The sequence below is a fragment of the Berghia stephanieae genome, chromosome 1 (genome assembly GCF_034508935.2).
Source record: "Berghia stephanieae isolate SIO BIC M18660-M18661 chromosome 1, UCSD_Bste_1.3, whole genome shotgun sequence".
Lineage (NCBI taxonomy): Eukaryota > Metazoa > Mollusca > Gastropoda > Nudibranchia > Aeolidiidae > Berghia > Berghia stephanieae.
In genome coordinates, this window is record NC_088360.1 from 66169071 (window position 1) to 66189711 (window position 20641).

The 20641-nt window shown below is 35.5% G+C and overlaps 1 protein-coding gene across 2 annotated transcripts in view; it reads right to left on the reverse strand.

The window, feature by feature from the left end:
* The window catches only part of LOC144979751 (orexin receptor type 2-like), a 218224-nt gene that overhangs the window by 99200 nt on the left and 98383 nt on the right, over nt 1–20641 (reverse strand). For both annotated transcript variants that reach the window (XM_078926750.1, XM_078926740.1), the window contains exon 3: nt 14141–14373. In XM_078926750.1, coding sequence (XP_078782876.1) covers nt 14141–14373 — 233 coding nt within the window. The remainder of the gene's footprint in view (nt 1–14140; nt 14374–20641) is intronic.

A 20641-nucleotide genomic window follows, 5' to 3' on the forward strand; every position in this document is an offset into this window, starting at 1 on the left:
GGATAACCGCGTGAATACCATAATCAACGAAGCGATCAAGACAATTGATTTTATATTTAGAAGTTTTGAATACATGAATAATGAATTGTTCCTAACGCTTTATAAATCTGTAGTAAGAAGTGCTACGTGTGGCCAATCTTGTTATACGGATGCGAAAGCTGGACTACAAATGCAGAAACACAAAAGAACATTGAAGCTTTTGAAATGTGGTGCTTGAGAAGGATGCAGAGAATATCGTATACTGCACACAAAACGAACGAAGAAGTGCTAAAACAAACATACCAACAAAGGAAACTAATGCCCTTAATAGTGGATCGACAACTATCCTTTTTCGGACACATAGTAAGGAAAGATAAGAATGAATACCTGGCAAGTTGTGGAAAAATACCTGGTAAACGCGCCCGGGGGAGACAAAGAAAAACACTCATAGACCAACTGAAGGGCTTCACCAGCCTAACAATCCAAGAGCTGTTTGAAAAGGCAAGAGACAGGGAGGAATGGAGAGAGATAATTCATGCAGTATCCGAAGCCTGGACCAGGCATGGAACCTAGAAGAAGAAGAAGTAGTAAGATAAACTTAGGAATACGGAAATTGTAATTCTTGTCATCTTTTCAAACGAAAATCAATAGTTTTGGAAAACGTCAAAAGACGAGCAACATAATATTTACCAAGTTTTAACGGAAAATTATGAATGCATTAACTTGACCTTGTGTTTGTATATATGGTTTTTGTCCTTCACTTTGATCTTTTCTTATGATTGTTTGAACTATAATATATTTATATTGCTAAACCAACAGGATATTTAAAGGTTTTTTTGAACCGTGTAATGCGTAATGATTATGATATTATGATAATCAGAAAATATGAGGCTTTTTTGTTTTTGTGCTTCTCTGGTTTTTTTTTTCTAAATTGGAAAATAGATCTTACTCCACATAAGAATTAGAGCAATATTTAAAACTTTAATTTTATAAGTTAAGCATTAATTTCAAACTTAAGTCTCAGAGTTACCCCTGCATGATCAGTTGTTTCACCCAATATGAACCCAATTGAGTCGGAAATTTTGGACATTTTAAGATAATCTCCAAACAAAACATGTGCATTGGACCCAATCCCGACGTGGCTGACCAATTAGTGTTCAAATGTTTGTTGTTGCACCTATTACTGTTGATATTGTAAATTACAGTTTATCAAATGCCATTGTACCCAATAAATTGAAGATAGCGCTGTTAGACCACTCATTAAAAAGTCAAGACTCGATGAAAATCAAGTTATGAATTATAGACCAGTCTCCAATTTGTCATTTATATCCAAAACATTAGCAAAAATTGTATCTAAGAGAGTAAATCTCCACCTTCAAACATAATCTTTTTTTCTCAATTCCAGTCTGCTTATAGACAGGGCCATTGTACCTATGGCGCACTGTTCAGAGTCTTCAAAATTTTACTGATGAAAGAAATGAAGTCATCTTAGTCTTTCTTGTTTTGAGTGCGGTTTTTGATACAATAGACCACGACATTTTCATACAGCGACTTCAGAATGCTTTTAGTTTTCATGATTAGTTCTTATGTGGTTCAAATCGTATCTTGAAAATATTTTCAAAAACGTTATATTTGAGAACAAGTATAGTTCCCAGTTATTTCACTTTAAATTTGGTGTTCCTCAATATTCCATTCTGGGCCCACTTTACGTGTATCCACTTAGTACGACGATATTAGTATTAACAAGCATTTATACGCTGATGACACCTAATAGTGTTGTCCTGTCAAATGAAAATGAAATAATCAAAAGGATTGAGACATGCATAGAAAATATCAAAGTTTGGATGACTGCTAACAAATAAAAACCAAATGAAGATAAGACAGAAAGCATTAAGTTTGGAAGACAGAATGATACACCACAAATCTAATGATTTTATAGGTACAAATGTCAACATTTCATCAACCCATGTTAGTGTTTTATTGAATAACAATTTATCCATGAATGACCATCTTTCCAATGTAATCAAATCTTGCAACTTTCATTTGAGAAACACAGGAAAGGTAAGAGACCTTATCAATAAAGATATAACTAGCCTGCTAATGTCTTCTTTTGGTTTTAAGTAGAATTGACTATTGCAACGTACTTCTTGTCGGCTGCTTTGAATACACTATAAACAGATTACAAAAAGTTCAAAATAAAGATGCCAGAATAACATCCCTCACTAAATCACACAACCGTATAACAACAATTCCATAATCCCTCTACTGACTGCCAGTAAAGTTTCAAATTGATTTTAAGATTCTTTGTTATGCATATAAATCCATGAACGAAATTTCCCTTCCTTACATCTAATAACTAACATCTCCCTATGAACCAGTGCGAGCTTTGAGATCTGCTGGCTCTTTCTTGCTTAACGTAAGAAAATGTTCAAACAACTATCAGTGCCCCTTGGTTATGGGTTAGCATAAGTTTTAAAACTAGATCCAGCCCTTCATTTGACATTTTTAAAAAGAATCTGAAAACAGAACTTTTTTCCCCATGTCTTTTTGTTCGTTGTATATTTTAATGTGTGCATTGATTGACTATTGATTGTAACTGGGTTTTTTTCCATAACTGGAAGTGTGCGCATTATAATTGCTTCATTGTTATTATTAATGGACAATGACACAAAAAATATAACTATGAGGCCGTCCTCATACCTATAATAATCACGATTTTTTTTCAAACTTTGGTTGAATTTTAGGAGGACATTTCACATAATTGTAATGACTACTTCCATGTAAAGTCGTAGTGCAAAAGATGCAGCTTGTGGTCAAATATTATATCAAAATTTTGAAAATAATGTTTTTAAGAAAAATCTGTTAAGATTTTGTGATTGTTTTCGCGTTTGTCATCTTCGATTTCTAATATCTCTTATCAAAAGGGCCCCAAGCTCCTCTGTACATTAAAATATTGTATTGATCTATATATCAAAATCTGCACAAATGAAAAACCTTTCAAATTGTGGACATTTGTTACTATCCGTCAAGGTTGTGAAACTCAACACAAATCCAAGTAAGTGTATACTTATTTTGACTGATGATGTTGTCATTTTCAAAAGAAACTATAGACAGTTTGCAGACCTGCCTATTTGGACATTTAATTATTCGTAGTTTTTAGGAGATACAGATAGTAATCGCTATAATTAGCTTTATAGATCAACAAGAAACGATTTGAACCACATAAGAACAGACCATCACAAGGATTAAAATAACACTTTAAAATCCTCTCCATTTAGTAGTCTAACATTAACGTTCGTTTTTACTAAGTGTCGTGACCTAGAAATTCCCATAAAGTTCTGAAATTGAAGCCAACATTTCGTAATTCTACGAATGTTTCGTCATCGTAGGCAGGTCTGTTTGTATTTGCTATTATTCAACCTCTCTCCCTAAATAGTCACGTGTGATGATATCAATTAACAATAATAATTTGTGACGTCATATTATTAAGATTTGAATTTCACTAAAATTAGTTTTTGAAAAAAGAAGTATCTATCATTTATGGCTTTTGAAAATGTCTTTTATTCGAAATGGATTGAGGGGTAGATAGAATAAAAAATTTCTTACACTTTTGCGTTTTGGAATTCGAAATTTGTTCCTAACATGCACTCGCGAGCTCGTGCAGCTGTTGAGAACACGTCCGGAATTCCAAAAAGCAAGAGTGTAAGAATCGTATATTATTCCATCCCTCCCATTGGAAAACCCTATCATTTCTTAGGAAATGCGTAATAGTTGGATACTGGTTTGAACGCGTTGAATAAAATAGTAAATATCCTCAAGAAGTAGTATTTTTTTTCTGTTGATGTATCGCATGTTTTTATTGTCACAAATTAGGAGCAGTTACGGACCGCTAAACTTGTCGGTACCAAAGTTACATTTTGTAAATGCGCACCCAAAATATAAATTTCAGATAAAATCTTTATTAAATTCACATTAGCATTGCCACGCAGTGGTTGCCACTCCAAATGTTCACGCTGAGTGAGCGTAGTTTCAACTATCATGACCTGTAGTTCCATAAACCCTCAACACTTTGGTTGACTTTCCATGAGTACGTAAACACGTACGATTGTGGACACTGCTGTTGGAACCGTCGGTGACGCTAAATTCAACAAGTGATGTTTACATCTGTTTTTAATTCTATTTCATCATAAGAATACTATAATTGGTTTATATTAGGTTTTAAAATATTATCCCCACAATCCACCTTATGTTTGCCCAACTCGGTGATATCTATTATTATTCGTTTTGATTCTTCAACCGACCGTAATTCGTCCAAATTTACCCCCTTGCACAAAAGTTGCCCGACTGAGATGGGCAAGTGAACATCAAGACTGGAATCAGAATATGTGGGACGGCGTTATATTTACAGACGGGTTGCTTTTTGACTCGATTCTAGAGACAAACAGATATGGATTTCGTGCTAACGACGTCGAGGTGAAGGTTTTAAAACGAAAGCATAATTTTGACGTAACACATCAAGGATATGAATCTGTAATGGTGAGGGAAGTGAAAACCAGTGGTAAAAAACCCAGTTAATACATTCAACTAAAGGCTCAACTCTGGCAAAGACTATGTATTAATGATACCAAGATTGCTATAACAGGTTATAGGTAAAACAAATGAAAATGCCAAGAAGACCTAACAGGATAGAATACTAATGCCTATGTATGTATGTAACAACAAGAGATGAAGTGAGTAGAAAAGTGCCAGAGGACAATAAAGAATAATTTTTTTTTATTTCGCGGCGGTGGTGGGGTTTGAACCCGCGACCTAATTGGTACGACAACTCCGCCTGGCCGGCGAGAGCGTGACTCTACCGTATGAGCTATCCACGAACACAAAAATATTCGTATCAAACTCAGGTCATTCTTACAGTTCTCTCTCACCGATTCTGGAGATCGCGGGTTCACCACACAACCATCGCGAAGTTACCTGGCCAGCAGTTAAGCCAATATTCTCAACACAAACATATAACATAGAAACGATTGAGACATTGAGTATGCTCCGGTATATGAGGTGAATTTATAATTCAGAAAAGTGAGTTGAGCAGGCACTTATGTTGGTAACAACAAGAGATGAAGTGCGTAGAAAAGTGCCAGAGGACAATAGAGAATAAAAATTTTAACCCGCGATCTCCAGAAGTCGGTGAGAGAGAGAGAGAGAGAGAGAGAGAGAGAGAGAGAGAGAGAGAGAGAGAGAGAGAGAGAGCTCTAAGAATGACCTGAGTTTGAGACGAATATTTTTGTGTTCGTGGATAGCTCATACGGTAGAGTCACGCTCTCACCGGCCAGGCGGAGTTGTCGTACCAATTAGGTCGCGGGTTCAAACCCCACCACCGCCGCGAAAAAAAATAAAAAATATTCTCTATTGTCCTCTGGCACTTTTCTACTCACTTCATCTCTTGTTGTTACCAACATAAGTGCCTGCTCCACTCACTTTTCTGAATTTAAAAATTCACCCTATGTATGTATATACGGTATTCACATTTTCAAAAGAGTAAGATCGTTACCGCACGATACATAATGAAATAATGAATAAATAAAGATACGATGGATGCATCCCCAGAGGAAACTTGGTTTCCAGGGTACACCTCAGGGAAAGACTGGAATATCCTAGGCTGATAAACCAGGGCAAGCTGACTTAATCAAGGTGAGTGGAACTCGAACCCAGTATTTCCAGGCTACACAGCACATACCGTTTCGCTGTGCCACATTGCTCCCATCAGGAAAGGGAATCTAACAACTATTTTAATAAGTGCTTGAATGTACTGTGAAAACACTTGAAGTCATCTTCAGTTTAAAAAAAAACACAAACCAGGCAGATATCAGATTTTGCCGTGTTCTAATTTTGATAATGATGTTATGTTAATTAAATGACTTCACAAGCATGTGTTTATTAATCAATACTTTGAGGAAAATGATCTCGTCTCATTTAAAGTACAACAAATAAATATCTGGAAAAAAGATACAAAGTATAAGAGGCCATATATTCGCGATAAATCAGCAATGGGTTTTTAAAAAATACAAATAAAAAAATAAAACCTGCAATAAAAAGAAAAGAATAACACATGGACACATAATGATACACACATACACACACACAAACACACACACACACACACACACGCACCTCACACATACATACAATACCAAAAAAACATATATATATATATATATATATATATATATATATATATATATATATATACATACATATGCATATATTATACGCATATAATTTTTAAAATTCTAACCAGAATGGATTACGTACGTTTGACGCTTAGAATGGAAGAATAAACTTGGTTGAAAAATAAAAAAAAATTTTCAAAATACCAGAAAAAATGTGCCATTACACATTTTGATTGAGGTTAGAGGAAGGAAAAGGAAAATAAAGAAAATCGATCCTATGGAAATACAGGCCGCCCTCACGGTGTTTGACATCATATATGAATGTGATTTGATCTATTAGTGTATCCTCTGTCCATTATCAATTTGATCATGTCGTGGAGGCGACGTGTAGTTAATAAGTCTCTCTTAATGGACATCGCGGAGCTAATATTGTAATAACGATGTTGATAGTTTTGGCAAAATCGTGTACAAAATATTGACGAAAGGTTAGATTAGGTTTTAGAGCAAATTATCGAAAGCTTTTACCATTCTAACCAGTTACCTGCCGTGCTCTGGAAAAACTTGTATTTAAAAATTTGGTCAGATAACTCGTCCTTCAAATATTGATCGATTTAATGACCCTCATCTTGGCAAAAATTCTCAAATTGGGACTTTGCGAAATCGATCGAAATCTGAAAGATGAATTTTCTAGCCTCATACGAGTTGTTCCTGAGTACGGCAGTTAAAATGGTTTATGGTTAGAGTTAGAAATCTTCACCAAAACCGGTCATTTGTTTTTATCTTTCATATTTTTCTCACGTTCACCTCTTTGCAATCACTCCAAATGAAATTATTTAAATTATTATTTTTCATAAACGATGTCCTCCCATCCCTTCCGATTCCCTTCCGATTCAAGCAAAAGAAATCCTAGATAGCAATTAATGGGTAATAAAGATGGAACTGACCCCGGGGGTCAAGTCGTTATGAGATTTCATTTTCTATATTAAATTACAAGATATTCCTTCAATTTTGAACGAATTCACTTATGAAAAAAATATTATTAAAAAAGATATTACAGTGTAAATCACTGACGCAAATGAGGCCCGAGAAAATACGCAGGTTCCTTGCTGTTTTAAGGAAACTTCATTGGCGCACCTAACCCCTGAGAGTGTGATTAGGACTCAAAATAAATTTATGTATGTATCATTTATGGATGTGACTGTGTTGCATATAGTTATTTCTTACATACAGAGAGGAAAGAATGCTAGAGAGAGAGAGAGAGAGAGAGAGAGAGAGAGAGAGAGAGAGAGAGAGAGAGAGAGAGAGAGAGAGAGAGAGAGAGAGAGGGAGAGAGAGAGAGAGAGAGAGAGAGAGAGAGAGGGAGAGGGAGAGAGAGAGAGAGAGAGAGAGAGAGAGAGAGAGAGAGAGAGAAAACACAATCTGAGAACACGAACTTTGTCTTTCTGGCGAGGGATATTATAAAAGCCCAAGCTTTCCCTCATATAGTTAGAACGAAGATGACGTCACTCTGGTCTTTGTTACTGTTTTTTTTTTTTGCCATCCACGTTTATGAGTACTTCTCACTAAATTGTATGAACCAGACAAAAAAGTTCAGGGTTACACATAGTTTTTGTGCGTTTGTCCGTTATACTTCCGGATGGCAATGTTGTGAGCTTCTTGGCCAAGCGCATACTATCTATAGCTTGTTAGAGGAATAAATATTATAAAATGGAGTATGATGAGGATGATGATGATGATGATGATGATGATGATGATGATGATGATGATGATGATGATGTGATGATGATGTTGTTGTTGATGACGATGATAGTGATGATGATTACGATGTTATTGTGTACATATGCGTGAGTGTGTTATATGTCAATATTTCATGTATATTCTTCATAATTTGAATTGTTATAAATGTGTAATCAAATGGCAACTTGTCACTATTTTTAGTACAATAAAGACATATTATTATTATTATTATTATTATTATTATTATTATATTATTATTATTATTTATTATTATTATTATTATTATTATTATTATTATTATTATTATTATTATTATTTATTTATTATTACATTATTATTATTATTATTATTATTATTATTATTATTATTATTATTATTATTATTATTATTATTATTATTATTATTATTATTATTATTATTATTATTATAGTAGTAGTAGTAGTAGTAGTAGTAGTAGTAGTAGTAGTAGTAGTGTAGTAGTAGTAGTAGTAGTAGTAGTATAGTAGTAGTAGTAGTTAGTAGTAGTAGTAATAATAATATATAATAATAATAATAGTATAGTAGTAGTAGTAGTAGTAGTAGTAGTAGTAGTAGTAGTAGTAGTAGTTAGTAGTAGTAGTAGTAGTAGTAGTAGTAGTGTAGTAGTAGTAGAGGTAGTAGTATAGAGGTAGTAGTAGTAGTAGTAGTAGTAGTAGTAGTAGTAGTAGTAGTAGTGTAGTAGTAGTAGTAGTAGTAGTAGTAGTATAGTAGTAGTAGTGGTAGTAGTAGTAGTAGTAGTAGTAGTAGTAGTAGTAGTAGTAGTAGTAGTAGTAGTAGTAGTAGTAGTAGTAGTAGTAGTAGTAGTAGTAGTAGTAGTACTAGTGTATTTCCTTAGTTTGTCAATGTATACGTGACTAGTGGAAAATCCCCCCGCCCCCACCGCAGACTCATGGGTGGAGTAACCCCGATTCCTTTTCATTTACCCATCTCCAAACCAAGAATTCAACCTCCCCTTTACCTCTCCCCTGCTTTATTAAATCATTTATCATTTTTTAAAAACTAGATCTTACAAAAAAAAAAAAATAGAAACAAATAAATTTAAAAAAAAAACAGAAAAAAAACAAAAACAAAACAAAAACAAAAAACAACAACATGGTAATACGATCGATTGCGAGGAATCCCTTTGCTTGGCTGCCAAAAACAATTAGACACCATGACGTTGACAGAGCAAAGATTATAAATATGCTTTATTGACGTCACATTGCAATAGTAACTGTACAAAAATAAACTATACTCTGTCATACACGAAAGAAAATAACAAAAACACATTTTCCTAATCATAGGCACGCATATTTACTTACGTTTTCTATAAGATAAAAGTTTTTACGTTAAAGTAAAGTACAAATATTGACAACCCCCCCCCCCCTCCAAAAAAAAAACAAAAAAAAAACAAAACAAAACAAAAAAAAAAAAAACAACAAAAAAACAAAACAAAAAAAAACAAAAAAAAAAACCCAACAAAAACTTGAGCTTTTATATACCGCAATATCCACTAACCATGTTCAACAAAGCGCGTTACAGAGGATCCCAGACTAACAACAACACGTAACATTTTGGACGTTACGTGACGCCTGTTAGGCGATGTTACAATTTTTCGGACAGAGACAATGCTGTTTATGGCCAGGTACACATTTTACGGGGGTCCAGATTGCTCAGTTGGTAGAGGACTCAGGCTTCAAGCTGAGAAGGACTAAAATCCATCCCGATATCTTTTGGCGTAAAAACACTTTGCGATAGACGTGCGACCTATCCAAAGGATAGCAAGCAATTGCTATTTTCAGTTTCACGCTACAGAAGCAGGAAGAAACTCCGGTTCCAATGGGCTTTTCCGAGGACTCACTATGCAGAACGGGACTCAAGCCCATGACCTCCCGATCCGAAGGCGAGTGTCAGACCACTCGTCATAGCCGCACATCCATGGGATATTATGGGCTTGATTTAACATTGATATATAGGCAACTCATTTAGGTTATTTCTAGTTTATTAATGAAACGTGGCTAGAATTGATCGGTGATGAAGTAATCTTACGTGAATTAACGCCTGTCAATTTTAACATTCTGTCACATCCAAGGACACCAGGACGGGGCGGCGGTATTTGTGCAACTTATAATAATTCTATTAAAATAAAACCGGAAAATATCAACACCTTCAAATCTTTCAAATGCACAAAGTTCACAGCTTTTAATATTATGTTTTTATGTTTATACCATCCACCTCCATCAAAAGTTAATAAAATAACATATGCAGGATTTATGCGAGATATGGAAGACCTTAGAGAATTATATATTTCTTTTTCTGATCGTCTTATCATTTTAGGTGATTTTAATCTACATTTTGATTCAGCTGACCCATATTCAAAGCGAATGAGGAATCTTTTAGCCAAAAATAATGTTTTACAGATCGATTTAACTCCCACCAATAACAAAGGCCATATTTTAGATTGGGTTGCAACAAACACTACAACCTGCCCAATCTACAATTTAACTGTACACGACAAAATTATATCCGACCACCTCATTATTATGTTCAACATAAACAAATCTGAAGAATTCTCCAGCAGTGTAGAATCAGGCCTAGCGATTCTTGGATCACAAATTACAGCTGATTCCTTTAATGCCACACTGCGCAATATGCACGACTATCATGCACTATTGCGCACAAGAAAGATGACAAGACGACACACTGCTCAATGGATGACGAAAAAAGTCATGGCTGCAAAAAGACGCCGTAGAGCTGCTGAACGGCGATGGTGAAAGTCAAAGACTAACGAAGATCGTCAACGTTATAAAGATCAAGTCATCACAGTCAAGGAGACCATATCGAAAGGAAAACTTACTTTGTCGATAAAATTTCCACATGTAAAAACACACGTTCTCTTTTTCAAACAGTGAATGAAATGAAGAATGCAGTTGATAATTATCATTTACCAAAAGATATACCTGAAGAAAACCTCCCAACCGCTTTTTCCAAGTATTTTTCAGACAAAGTGAAAATTAAAAGAAACAAATTAGATCTTCATTCAGCTGTTAAAAACGATGATGAAAATTCGGACTATGTTAGACCCCCAAAACATATCCCTAATTTTAATATTTTTAATCATGTATCATCTGATGAAGTGAAAGAAATTATCCTAGCCTCACAACCCAAATCTTGTTCCCTTGACCCGATACCAACTAATCTTTTAATGAAATGTCTTGACTGTTTTTTAGAACCTATTACTGTAATCATAAATAACTCATTGCAGTCTGGGGCTGTACCAGATTGCTACAAGAAAGCAATCGTCACTCTTCTTTTAAAAAAGCATAATTTAGACCATGAAAATTTGAAAAAATTACCGCCCTATTTCTAACTTGCCTTTTCTTTCAAAAATCCTGGAAAAAGTAGTACTAAAGCAGCTAAAAAATCATCTAGATTCAAACAATCTTATCGAGCCTTTTCAATCAGCTTACCCTAAGCATCATAGCACTGAAACCGCCCTTTTGAAGATCGTGAATGACCTGCTGATAGCAAGTGATAATGGTAACATATCTATCCTTACGCTGTTAGCTCTACCTGCGGCATTCGACACAATAGATCACTCAAAACTATTTGATAGGCTTTATTCTGATTTTGGCATCTCTGTTACTACTCTTTCGTGGTTTAAATGATATCTCACCAACAGGTCACAGGCAGTGAGTGTAAATGGCAAAGTTTCTAACGATGTCTATATAGTATATGGCGTCCCGCAAGGTTCGGTTTTAGGCCCTATCCTTTATACCCTTTATACTTATATTAGGCAGTGTAATACGCTCCCATTCTGTTAATTACCACATGCATGCTGACGACACGCAGCTATATAAATTATCTGCTTCTCCTCGTGATCTCTCCTGTCTTGTCTGTTATTTAGAAAACTGTTGTGACTCTATCAAAAGTTGGATGCTTGCAAATAAGCTATTGTTAAATGAAGACAAAACTGAAGTTGTTTTTATAGGAATTCAGCAAAAATTAAAGTCTTTCCAATTTTCAAATCCTACCCTAACGATATCTGATTCTGATATTTCTATTTCTGAAAAGGCTAAACATTTAGATGTCAATCTGGATAGTTCTTTATCTATGGATCAGCAAATAAACAATAATGTGAACATTATGTACTATGAGCTCCGTAGAATATCTCAGATGAGGTCGTTTTTACCTTTCAAAAATCTTGAAGATAATTGTCTCAGCATTGGTCTTGTCACGTTTTGACTACCGCAATTCTGCTCGCTGGTATTCTTATAACAAAATAAACAGGCTCAAGAGAGTACAGAATGGTGCGGCTAGGTTAGTCCTCGGAAAATCTCATTACGATGATACAAAGGACATGCTTCGAATCCTCCACTGGCTGCCAGTCCGGGCTAGAATTGAATATAAAATAGTTCTTATCTGCTTTGGTGTATTTGAGTCTTCTGTCCCTCTCTACATTCAACACTTACTCCAACCATACGTACCTCTGAGAAATCTTAGATCCCACGATTCAAAATTGTTAGCATCTCCTAAAACTAAACTTAAGTATTTTGGTGATAGGTCTCTTATGAAATTCGGACCCACGATTTGGAATGATCTCCCTCAATTTGTGAGATTTTCGAGCTCAATAGACATTTTCAAAAAAACCCTGAAAAACATTTCTTTTCAGAAAATATTTACATAATTGAATTTTAAATGTATTGTATGTGACATTTATATTGATGATGTATTGATGCCCTTTTATGCTCTTAATTGTTTTGATACTTTGGTTGAATTGTATTTGGATTTTTTCAAGCACTTTGAGGTTTCGACGACAGGCTCTATATAAATATGCTTATTATTATTATTATCACAATAATGTGCCCATAGCAATTTGTGTCATCAGATTTGGCAATAGGTAGACGTTGGTTTTAGGGCTATAGATTCGACAATGCTTGTTGTGAATCGTTTCATTCTATTGATGTATTGAGTAAAGTTTTTTATTAGTCAACAACGTAGATTTTAAAATAATTTATGATAGTTTAATGATTCACATATATTCAACTATTGAGATACCATTTGGACTGTTACATTTATTTGTGTTTTTAGATATTGAGTAACTTAAAACAGCGACGGAAAATTGTCAAATCCAAATGAATGTTGTTTATACAACTTTGAAAAATGTTATCTATAGAGTTACAAAGAGCATTAAAACTTAAGGATTTTAAAAGTCTATTAGCTCTTAAGTGATACGATACGGTAGGACAGTAATATAATATGAATGTTTGAAATTGATTTATAATGCTTTATGCATCTATATATAGACTATCAATTTAATGCTTCTCTACTGTGTTTCCGCATCTAATCGGATTCTTATTTTAATTTTGGATATAGCCATAGTTTAAAAAAATGATTTCTCACAAGAATAGCTCGTTGAAAATTTCATTAACAATTCAATTGCTTTTTTGCCTTTCGGGACTTTTCTTTGCTGATGGGATTTATTTTCGCGGATCAACGAATGTTTTTTATCTTTTCGCATACCGGTGATTGTGAACGGCTGTTTCATCGTACAGGTTATCTTCTCTAACTCATCATTAAGGCTGAAATTATGATATTAATTCAAACAATGAAAATGAAAACTTTGTTTAGATCACCGCAATAATACCGTTGTCATCAAAGCATCCGCCTTTATATTGACGGATGATGTTGAGATCAGGATTGCGTTTAGGTCTTATGCTTAAAAGGATTAATTGCCTTTAATTCCTCATTGCCATATCGTAGACGAGACATCCTTTATATCGGATTCTTCCATCGCCAATAATGATGAGGTTAGCATAGAAATAGAACCGGAATTGATCAGTTTATGTAGCGTGAAGCAGACCGTTACTAATAATTAACATTTTATAAAGACGATCGCTAAGAGCTTTTCGGCAGGTCAAAAAAGAATAAGGCCATTATTCTGATGATCCCATGACCGAATTGTTTTCCTGAATGAATTAGTTCGATTGACTTCCACTGGGAACACTTTGCATCCGTCAATAGATAAATGGTGACCCATCTCGTCAAACTGGTATTATGTCGACGCGAACTAAATCCTGAAAGCTGAAGTTAAGGTGAAGGTGAGTCAAAAATGTTATACTTATACATTTGCTCCCTGGCAGCTGTTTTGGTCCGACATAGTACCAGATAGAGACGGTGGCAAGAAATGTAAATATGTGGTTTCATTATCTTAATGATTTGATTAATTTTGTACCTACCCACAGACAGTAAATATCACTGTGTCGAAATCTTTTGCAAAATTGGTGTAGGGTTGAGTATCCGCCACAATGACTTCCGGCAGGGCCCAAACCAGGGGCAAGATCCAAATGATGACTATGATCTTCTGGGCTCTAGACAAAGTGCTCTTGAATTTGAGGGGATAGCAGATGGCCCACCACCTTTCCACGGCGATAGCACTCAATGTCAGGACAGATACAGACACCGACACCACCTGTCAAAGTATATAAGGACGGAAATTGACGTCACTCAGCTCTTAGTTAATGTTTTAGACAGCCATTATAATGATTAGTTGTCACTAAATGATATCAATCAGACTATAAACACTTAAAAGTTACACATGTTTTTGTTTTGCCACGTTATTTACGGCTGGCTAATATTGCGAATATTTTAGTTAAACGCATTTAATCGATATGTATACTTGTTGGTTAAGTAAAAAAAGTGAAATGATAAAGGAGTCGGCAGTGACTAGATGAAAGAAACACAAGTTTAGCCAAAACCAAGAATGTGACCAACCGTGTCATTACAGTATTAAACCGTGTAAACCTCTAGGTCCATATTGGATTTTAGTTCCCTAAACTTTTTCTATTTGAGGCAAAATAGTTGCCTTAGTTCAGAAAAGTGAGTTTTGTTTTTTAAACATTAAAAAAGATAAATTGTTAAATTGACCAGTTAACTGCCGTACTCCAGAAAGACGCTTATTAAAAAATTTGGCCAGCAAACTCGCCCTTCAAATATCGATCGATTTAAATAACCACCACCTTGGCAAAATACTCTCATAAATTTCATTAAATTTCATATTAACATTAATCTGAGTTTTCTTCTTCTAGTCTTGTCTGCAATAATACCATATTGCTGCAGTGGATCACATATTCACAATCAATGAATTTGGATTTTAATAGATTTGGTATTTGGACACGTTATCAATTTTTTCTGTATAAGAATTAAATCAGAATACTCATACACAAGATACAAAAATGGACAAGAAAACAGTCTTCTTTATATTCCATAACACTTCAACCCCTACGAACGCTTTGCTTTTTAATGGATATTCACGATGCAAAAAAAAAATAAATAAAATGTAGAAACACTCGGAAACCGAAAAAGAACATTACCAACAATGACAATATATCTGGGCAGGTAATAATATACAAGTGAAATGGAAAATATCTAGAATAACGTAAAGAAGATTGAACAGAGACGTAATGAAACACAATACTAAAGATTATTATTGTGAAAAGGAAGAATTAATGCAATACGGACAGTCTCGGTAAACTCGTAGCAATATCCCAATTTAGGCAGCTTTTAAATCCCTTGGGATCAACATGACCACACCAGACCCACTGAGAGTCGTTACACAATAATCTCTAGCGGTCTGTCTTCTGTGGACTACAGGAAAATAAGGGCTTGATGACAGAGGGGGAATTAACTCAATAGACTGGCTTGGCCAAGAATGGGGTGGATGAGAGGTGGAACTTGGGTGGAATAAATGGTAAGACGACCAGCAGACCAAAACACCGTGAAATATAATCCTTCAATCCCCAGTAATGATATGGAATTGGACACCCGGTAGAGACAAGATGCTGAATAGGGACGTTTATTGGATCCTTCTGTTGTTATATCAACGCGGAAGTGAGGAGAGAAGGCAAGAAACCGACTGTTTGCTCGAGGTCTAGTTTGTTTACAGATCGGCAGATGCCCATGTTATGTAAGATTAAGTTAATTCGAAACATAAAAATAGACTGTATGCGTGTGGTTTATTTAAAAATGTATCTATTTTAATGTTTAAAAAACAAATCTCACTTTTTAAAAACTAAGTTTAGGTAAATAAAGTCCAATATGGACCAAGAGGTTTACACTGGCATACTATTAATTTGACACCATGTGATAATGTTATTATAGTACTCGTACAATACAGTTCGGGCTGGAAAGATTAGACATCGTTTCACTTGGCAATCATAATGGGCAACCATCCTACCGCCATTTTCAATTTTGTAAGAAAACACATATTACATCATTAAAATGGCCCTCAACTTTTAAAATCCAAAACTTCTTTGAAGAACAAAATTATACTACATCAGATAACCAATAATATACGGCAGTCGGACGATTTGATTTTTTTAAATTGCTTTAAACACCAACGCATCGTCAGGAAAGTGAGATTTGGTCGATTTGCTGATCTGTGCAGCATTCTTTGTAGCAAAAGGTCGTAAGAATCCATACGGTCTCTTATGGCCAATGTTATCTTTCTTGATCAGAACGTCCAAATCAGCTGGCTAAAATTTACTATTTCCCTAAAATGTAGTCTATGGGCCAGGAGCAAGATAGATAAAGTGTTCCTGATATGTTGATATAATACTAGATCCTACACACTAATAACGTTTTATTAATTTTGTATAATTTTCCTGATCACTGAAATGGCTTTGAATACAATCTCAGTGACAGATACTTCTTTATATATACGGTTGTGTGATGCGGTGCTGTTTTCTGTATGTCATCACAGGTACTTGAGCAATTTCCTCTAATCCGAATCAATTTAATTATAAACAGACGATCGTGCTTTTTACAACAGTAAAGTCTTTTTTCTCGATTAGTATATAAATGAGAAAAAAAACAAAAAAAAACAACCCATGATTGGTGGGCAGAGGAGTGAAGAGGATGCTGTCCCGCCTGATCTATTAAAAAATCATCAATCTAATTTATTGAGCTGATGCTCCTAAACCTGAAATGTCGAGGTGAATCCGGCGCCAAAACTATAGTAATCAAAGTGAAATTGATGACGATTACAAATTTTGAGATAAGGAAACTGTAATTTTTACGACGATACTCATTATTGTAAACCAATTAACTGCCCTACTCTGAAAAGACACGTATTTTAAAAATATTGGCCGGAAAACTCGTCCTTTTAATATCGATCGATTTAAATTTAAATCGATGGATATTTGACGGGTGGGTTTTCTGGATACATTTTAAAATATTGTTTCTTCAGAGAACGGCAGCTGACTGGTTAAATTGTTACCCAGTCCGTCGTAATACGAGTACATATTAATAGGTTAGTAAGTTCAACCCCAATAACAAAATAAATGTGTCTGCGCATCGCAATCGTAGTTGGAATGTGTGTATGTATGTGTATGGATATGATCCGGAAGGCGAGGGATACTTTCTTGGCACATTGGAATGAAATCAACATTATCGTGTTCAACAGTCCATTAATACTGAGCAGTGCCAAAGTAAGATTCCAATTTCAGTTCACAAACTTCTAAGATTTTCTTCTCTACGTTTCCATCAGCGATTGTTTTTACGAGTGACGGCCAAGGTATACATACTGGGCTATGCCTTTAGCCAGCATTGTTGTTATAGGATTGCAACTACAATAGACTCATGGATTAACAAAGGCATCCCATAATTTATTCCGTACAAAAATGAAATAACAATATTACTCATTTTTCGTCAGTGTAACTTTGAATTCAATATGAAGCGTCTTTCCCTACTTGATACCTTATTGCAGCAATGGGTTACATTACATTTTTTTTTCTTCACTTAAAAATTAACGCATGAGTCAATAATCTCAATTTTCCCAAAATACAGATTACGTTTTCTGCTATATAAAGGGTATATACTATATAGAATAAGTCTTCTGCTATATAACGGGGTATATACCATGTAGATTAAGTCTTCTTCTGTATAAAGGGTATATCAAACAGATTAAGTCTGAAGTATGTATAGGGGTAACTCCGTATTTTGGTGTCAAATGAAGACAGATTATAATATTACATTGGCATTTTAAAAAGATTTTGTCTGAGTTCATCTTGTTACTAGGGGAGAATGAAATGCCACCATTTCATGTTTCGTATGATGATAAACCAAGGGTGAATCTGCGTACCAATGAGTGCAAATGATGTAAAATGCAGTCATATCCTTCTTGCTTTTACAAGGGTAAAATGTATATTTACATGATGGTGATGATAAAAAGAATGTTATTTTTTTGCCCTCATATACACGCAAGGGAGTTAAAGTGACGCTAGTTTACAATTTTACAGGTAAACGGCGGGTTGAAGACTGAGTGGTATGGTATATTTTTATCCCCAATCCACCCGATGACATGAGAACATTCAACTGGAAAGGTAATGCTTGTTTTGACAGGTGATGTCTTCTTAGTCTTGTGTGCAAGAACAAGATAAAGTGCTTTGGAGATCATATCAACAGGCCGAACCGTGGACTATTGATTTGTTCACTCGCATTATAATAGGGGCCGGACACTACGAGTCCCGGGCTCCAGCAGGACTGAGGCGCGATTCTAGGCCCAAAAAAAACCCATAGTGTAGGGCGAATTTCTTTCGGTCGGGATGAAGGTATCGAGGCCGCGGCAGAGGCCGGAGATTTTATAACATGATTATTTACTGGAGGCCGTTGGACCAAAGGGCGGATGTTGAGAAAAATGCAAAAAAGTGACAAATTTTGGTTTCTTAATGCCAGATTCGTGTCCAGCATCTTATTTACCATGAGTTTGATACCGAACACAATGTACTGTTTGTTTTTTATTCGTTCATTATTGGAAACAAATAGTATCAACAACGCCTGTTGGAAAGAAATCTGTTTCCCTCGCATAACCTCCTCCATTCACCCAGCCCCCCTACCGACCCAGTGACACAAAACTGTCATTGCGACAGACCTACATTGGTTGGTTTTTCCATAAAAGACACGCACACAGACACACACCGTAGCCATCGTTAACATATAGCCTGACAGTACAACCGTAGTAATCGTAAACTTATAGCCTGACACTGACCAAAAAAATTACGTCAAAATGCCAGTCTTTTGCCACAAAAGAAAACAAATCGTGAATTGTATTCAATAGTTCAACCAATGAAATAACTTGTTTCCCTGAGCTCTACTAATGACAACTCACTAGACGCTAAACAAACCTAAAAAATGACGTCAAACTGCCAGTCCTAGAGGGTTCAAGCTTAGCCATCGTTAACATATAGCCTGACACTAGCACCATCTAGGACTGGCAGTTTGACGTCATTTTTTAGGTTTGTTTAGCGTCTAGTGAGTTGTCGTTAGTAGAGCTCAGGGAAACAGGTTATTTCATTGGTTGAACTATTGAATACAACTCACGGCTTGTTTTATTTTGAGGCAAAAGATTGGCATTTTGACGTAATGTTTTTGTCAGTGAAGTGTCAGGCTATAACTTAACGATGGCTACGCACACACACACACACACATGCACACACACACACACACACACACACACCTGCAACTTCATACACGCGCGAACGATGTTACTGTAATTTTAAAGTTGATAGGTATTTTTTGCTGAGTTTATTTATGTGATTTATTTTAAAACCCGAGATGGCGTCGTGGACAAAAACTAGAACTATTCTATTCATCGAACTCTTCAGAGATGAGTGTCTCTGGAAGGTCAAGTGTAAAGATTATTCCAATACATTAAATAGGGAACGGGCATATGATGAGCTGTTGGATTTTGTTAAGATATTTTATCCTGACGCTTACAGGGATTCAGTGTGTTCAAAGATTTGAGAAACCTAATTTAAGAGATGAAGATATGTGTCTTCACCCATACGCAAATAATTCCGAAAGATAATCTCAGTTCTTGCAATAGATTTTTGTGAGTGGAATCATATCGTCTACGAAGCCCGCGCCTCATAAAAAGTATGTCAAACCAACATACCATCAGTCGCATCTCAGTCCGTACAGTCAGTGTAGGGGGATACATTTGTCAATCAGACCTTCAACCGGGACTTCAGTCCAAAAAAATCCCGATAGTGTATGGCCCCAATTAGTCTTTCATCACCATTATGCCGATGGAGCTGAAGTTAAACCCGCTTTCTATAGCGTAAAAAGGACAATAGCAATTGTTTTCTGCCCATTGAGAGGACACAAGTGAATCGCAAAATACTGACCCAATTACTGCTGGGTGAACAGAAGTGAATTACCTAAGGAAAAAAGTATGAAATTCATCCGGGATCGGTCTCGATCCCCTTGCGTGTTAAGTGTGCAGTCTACCAACTGAAACGACTGGGACTTCCTAACTCGCATTTAGATTGGATTGAATTCTTATCTCATTATTGTTTGCCTACGTATAACAAGGTGAGGTGAAAAGGCTTCGCATGGAAAATAGAGAATTAGAAAAAAAAATCCATCTAACATCAGATCGCCTGGACCGTTGAGAATTAACAACAGAGGTTACCCAAAATGTTGAAATGGTATCACGTCTGGCCGGTAATCAGTAGGTCTGAGGTTCGATCCCTTGTATAGATAGTGGTTTTTTTTCTGTCTGTCTTTTTTTTTTTTTGTATTTTCTCTTTGCACTGTCTGGCAGTGTTCCATACACACTTTTTTTCTAGGTCTTTTTCTTACACCAGTGCCTGCTCCCTAATTCGTCACTTCAATGAAATGTCCACATTATTTGTTTTCTTTCATTACATTGCTTACATTCAATTTCACATTGCTATTCA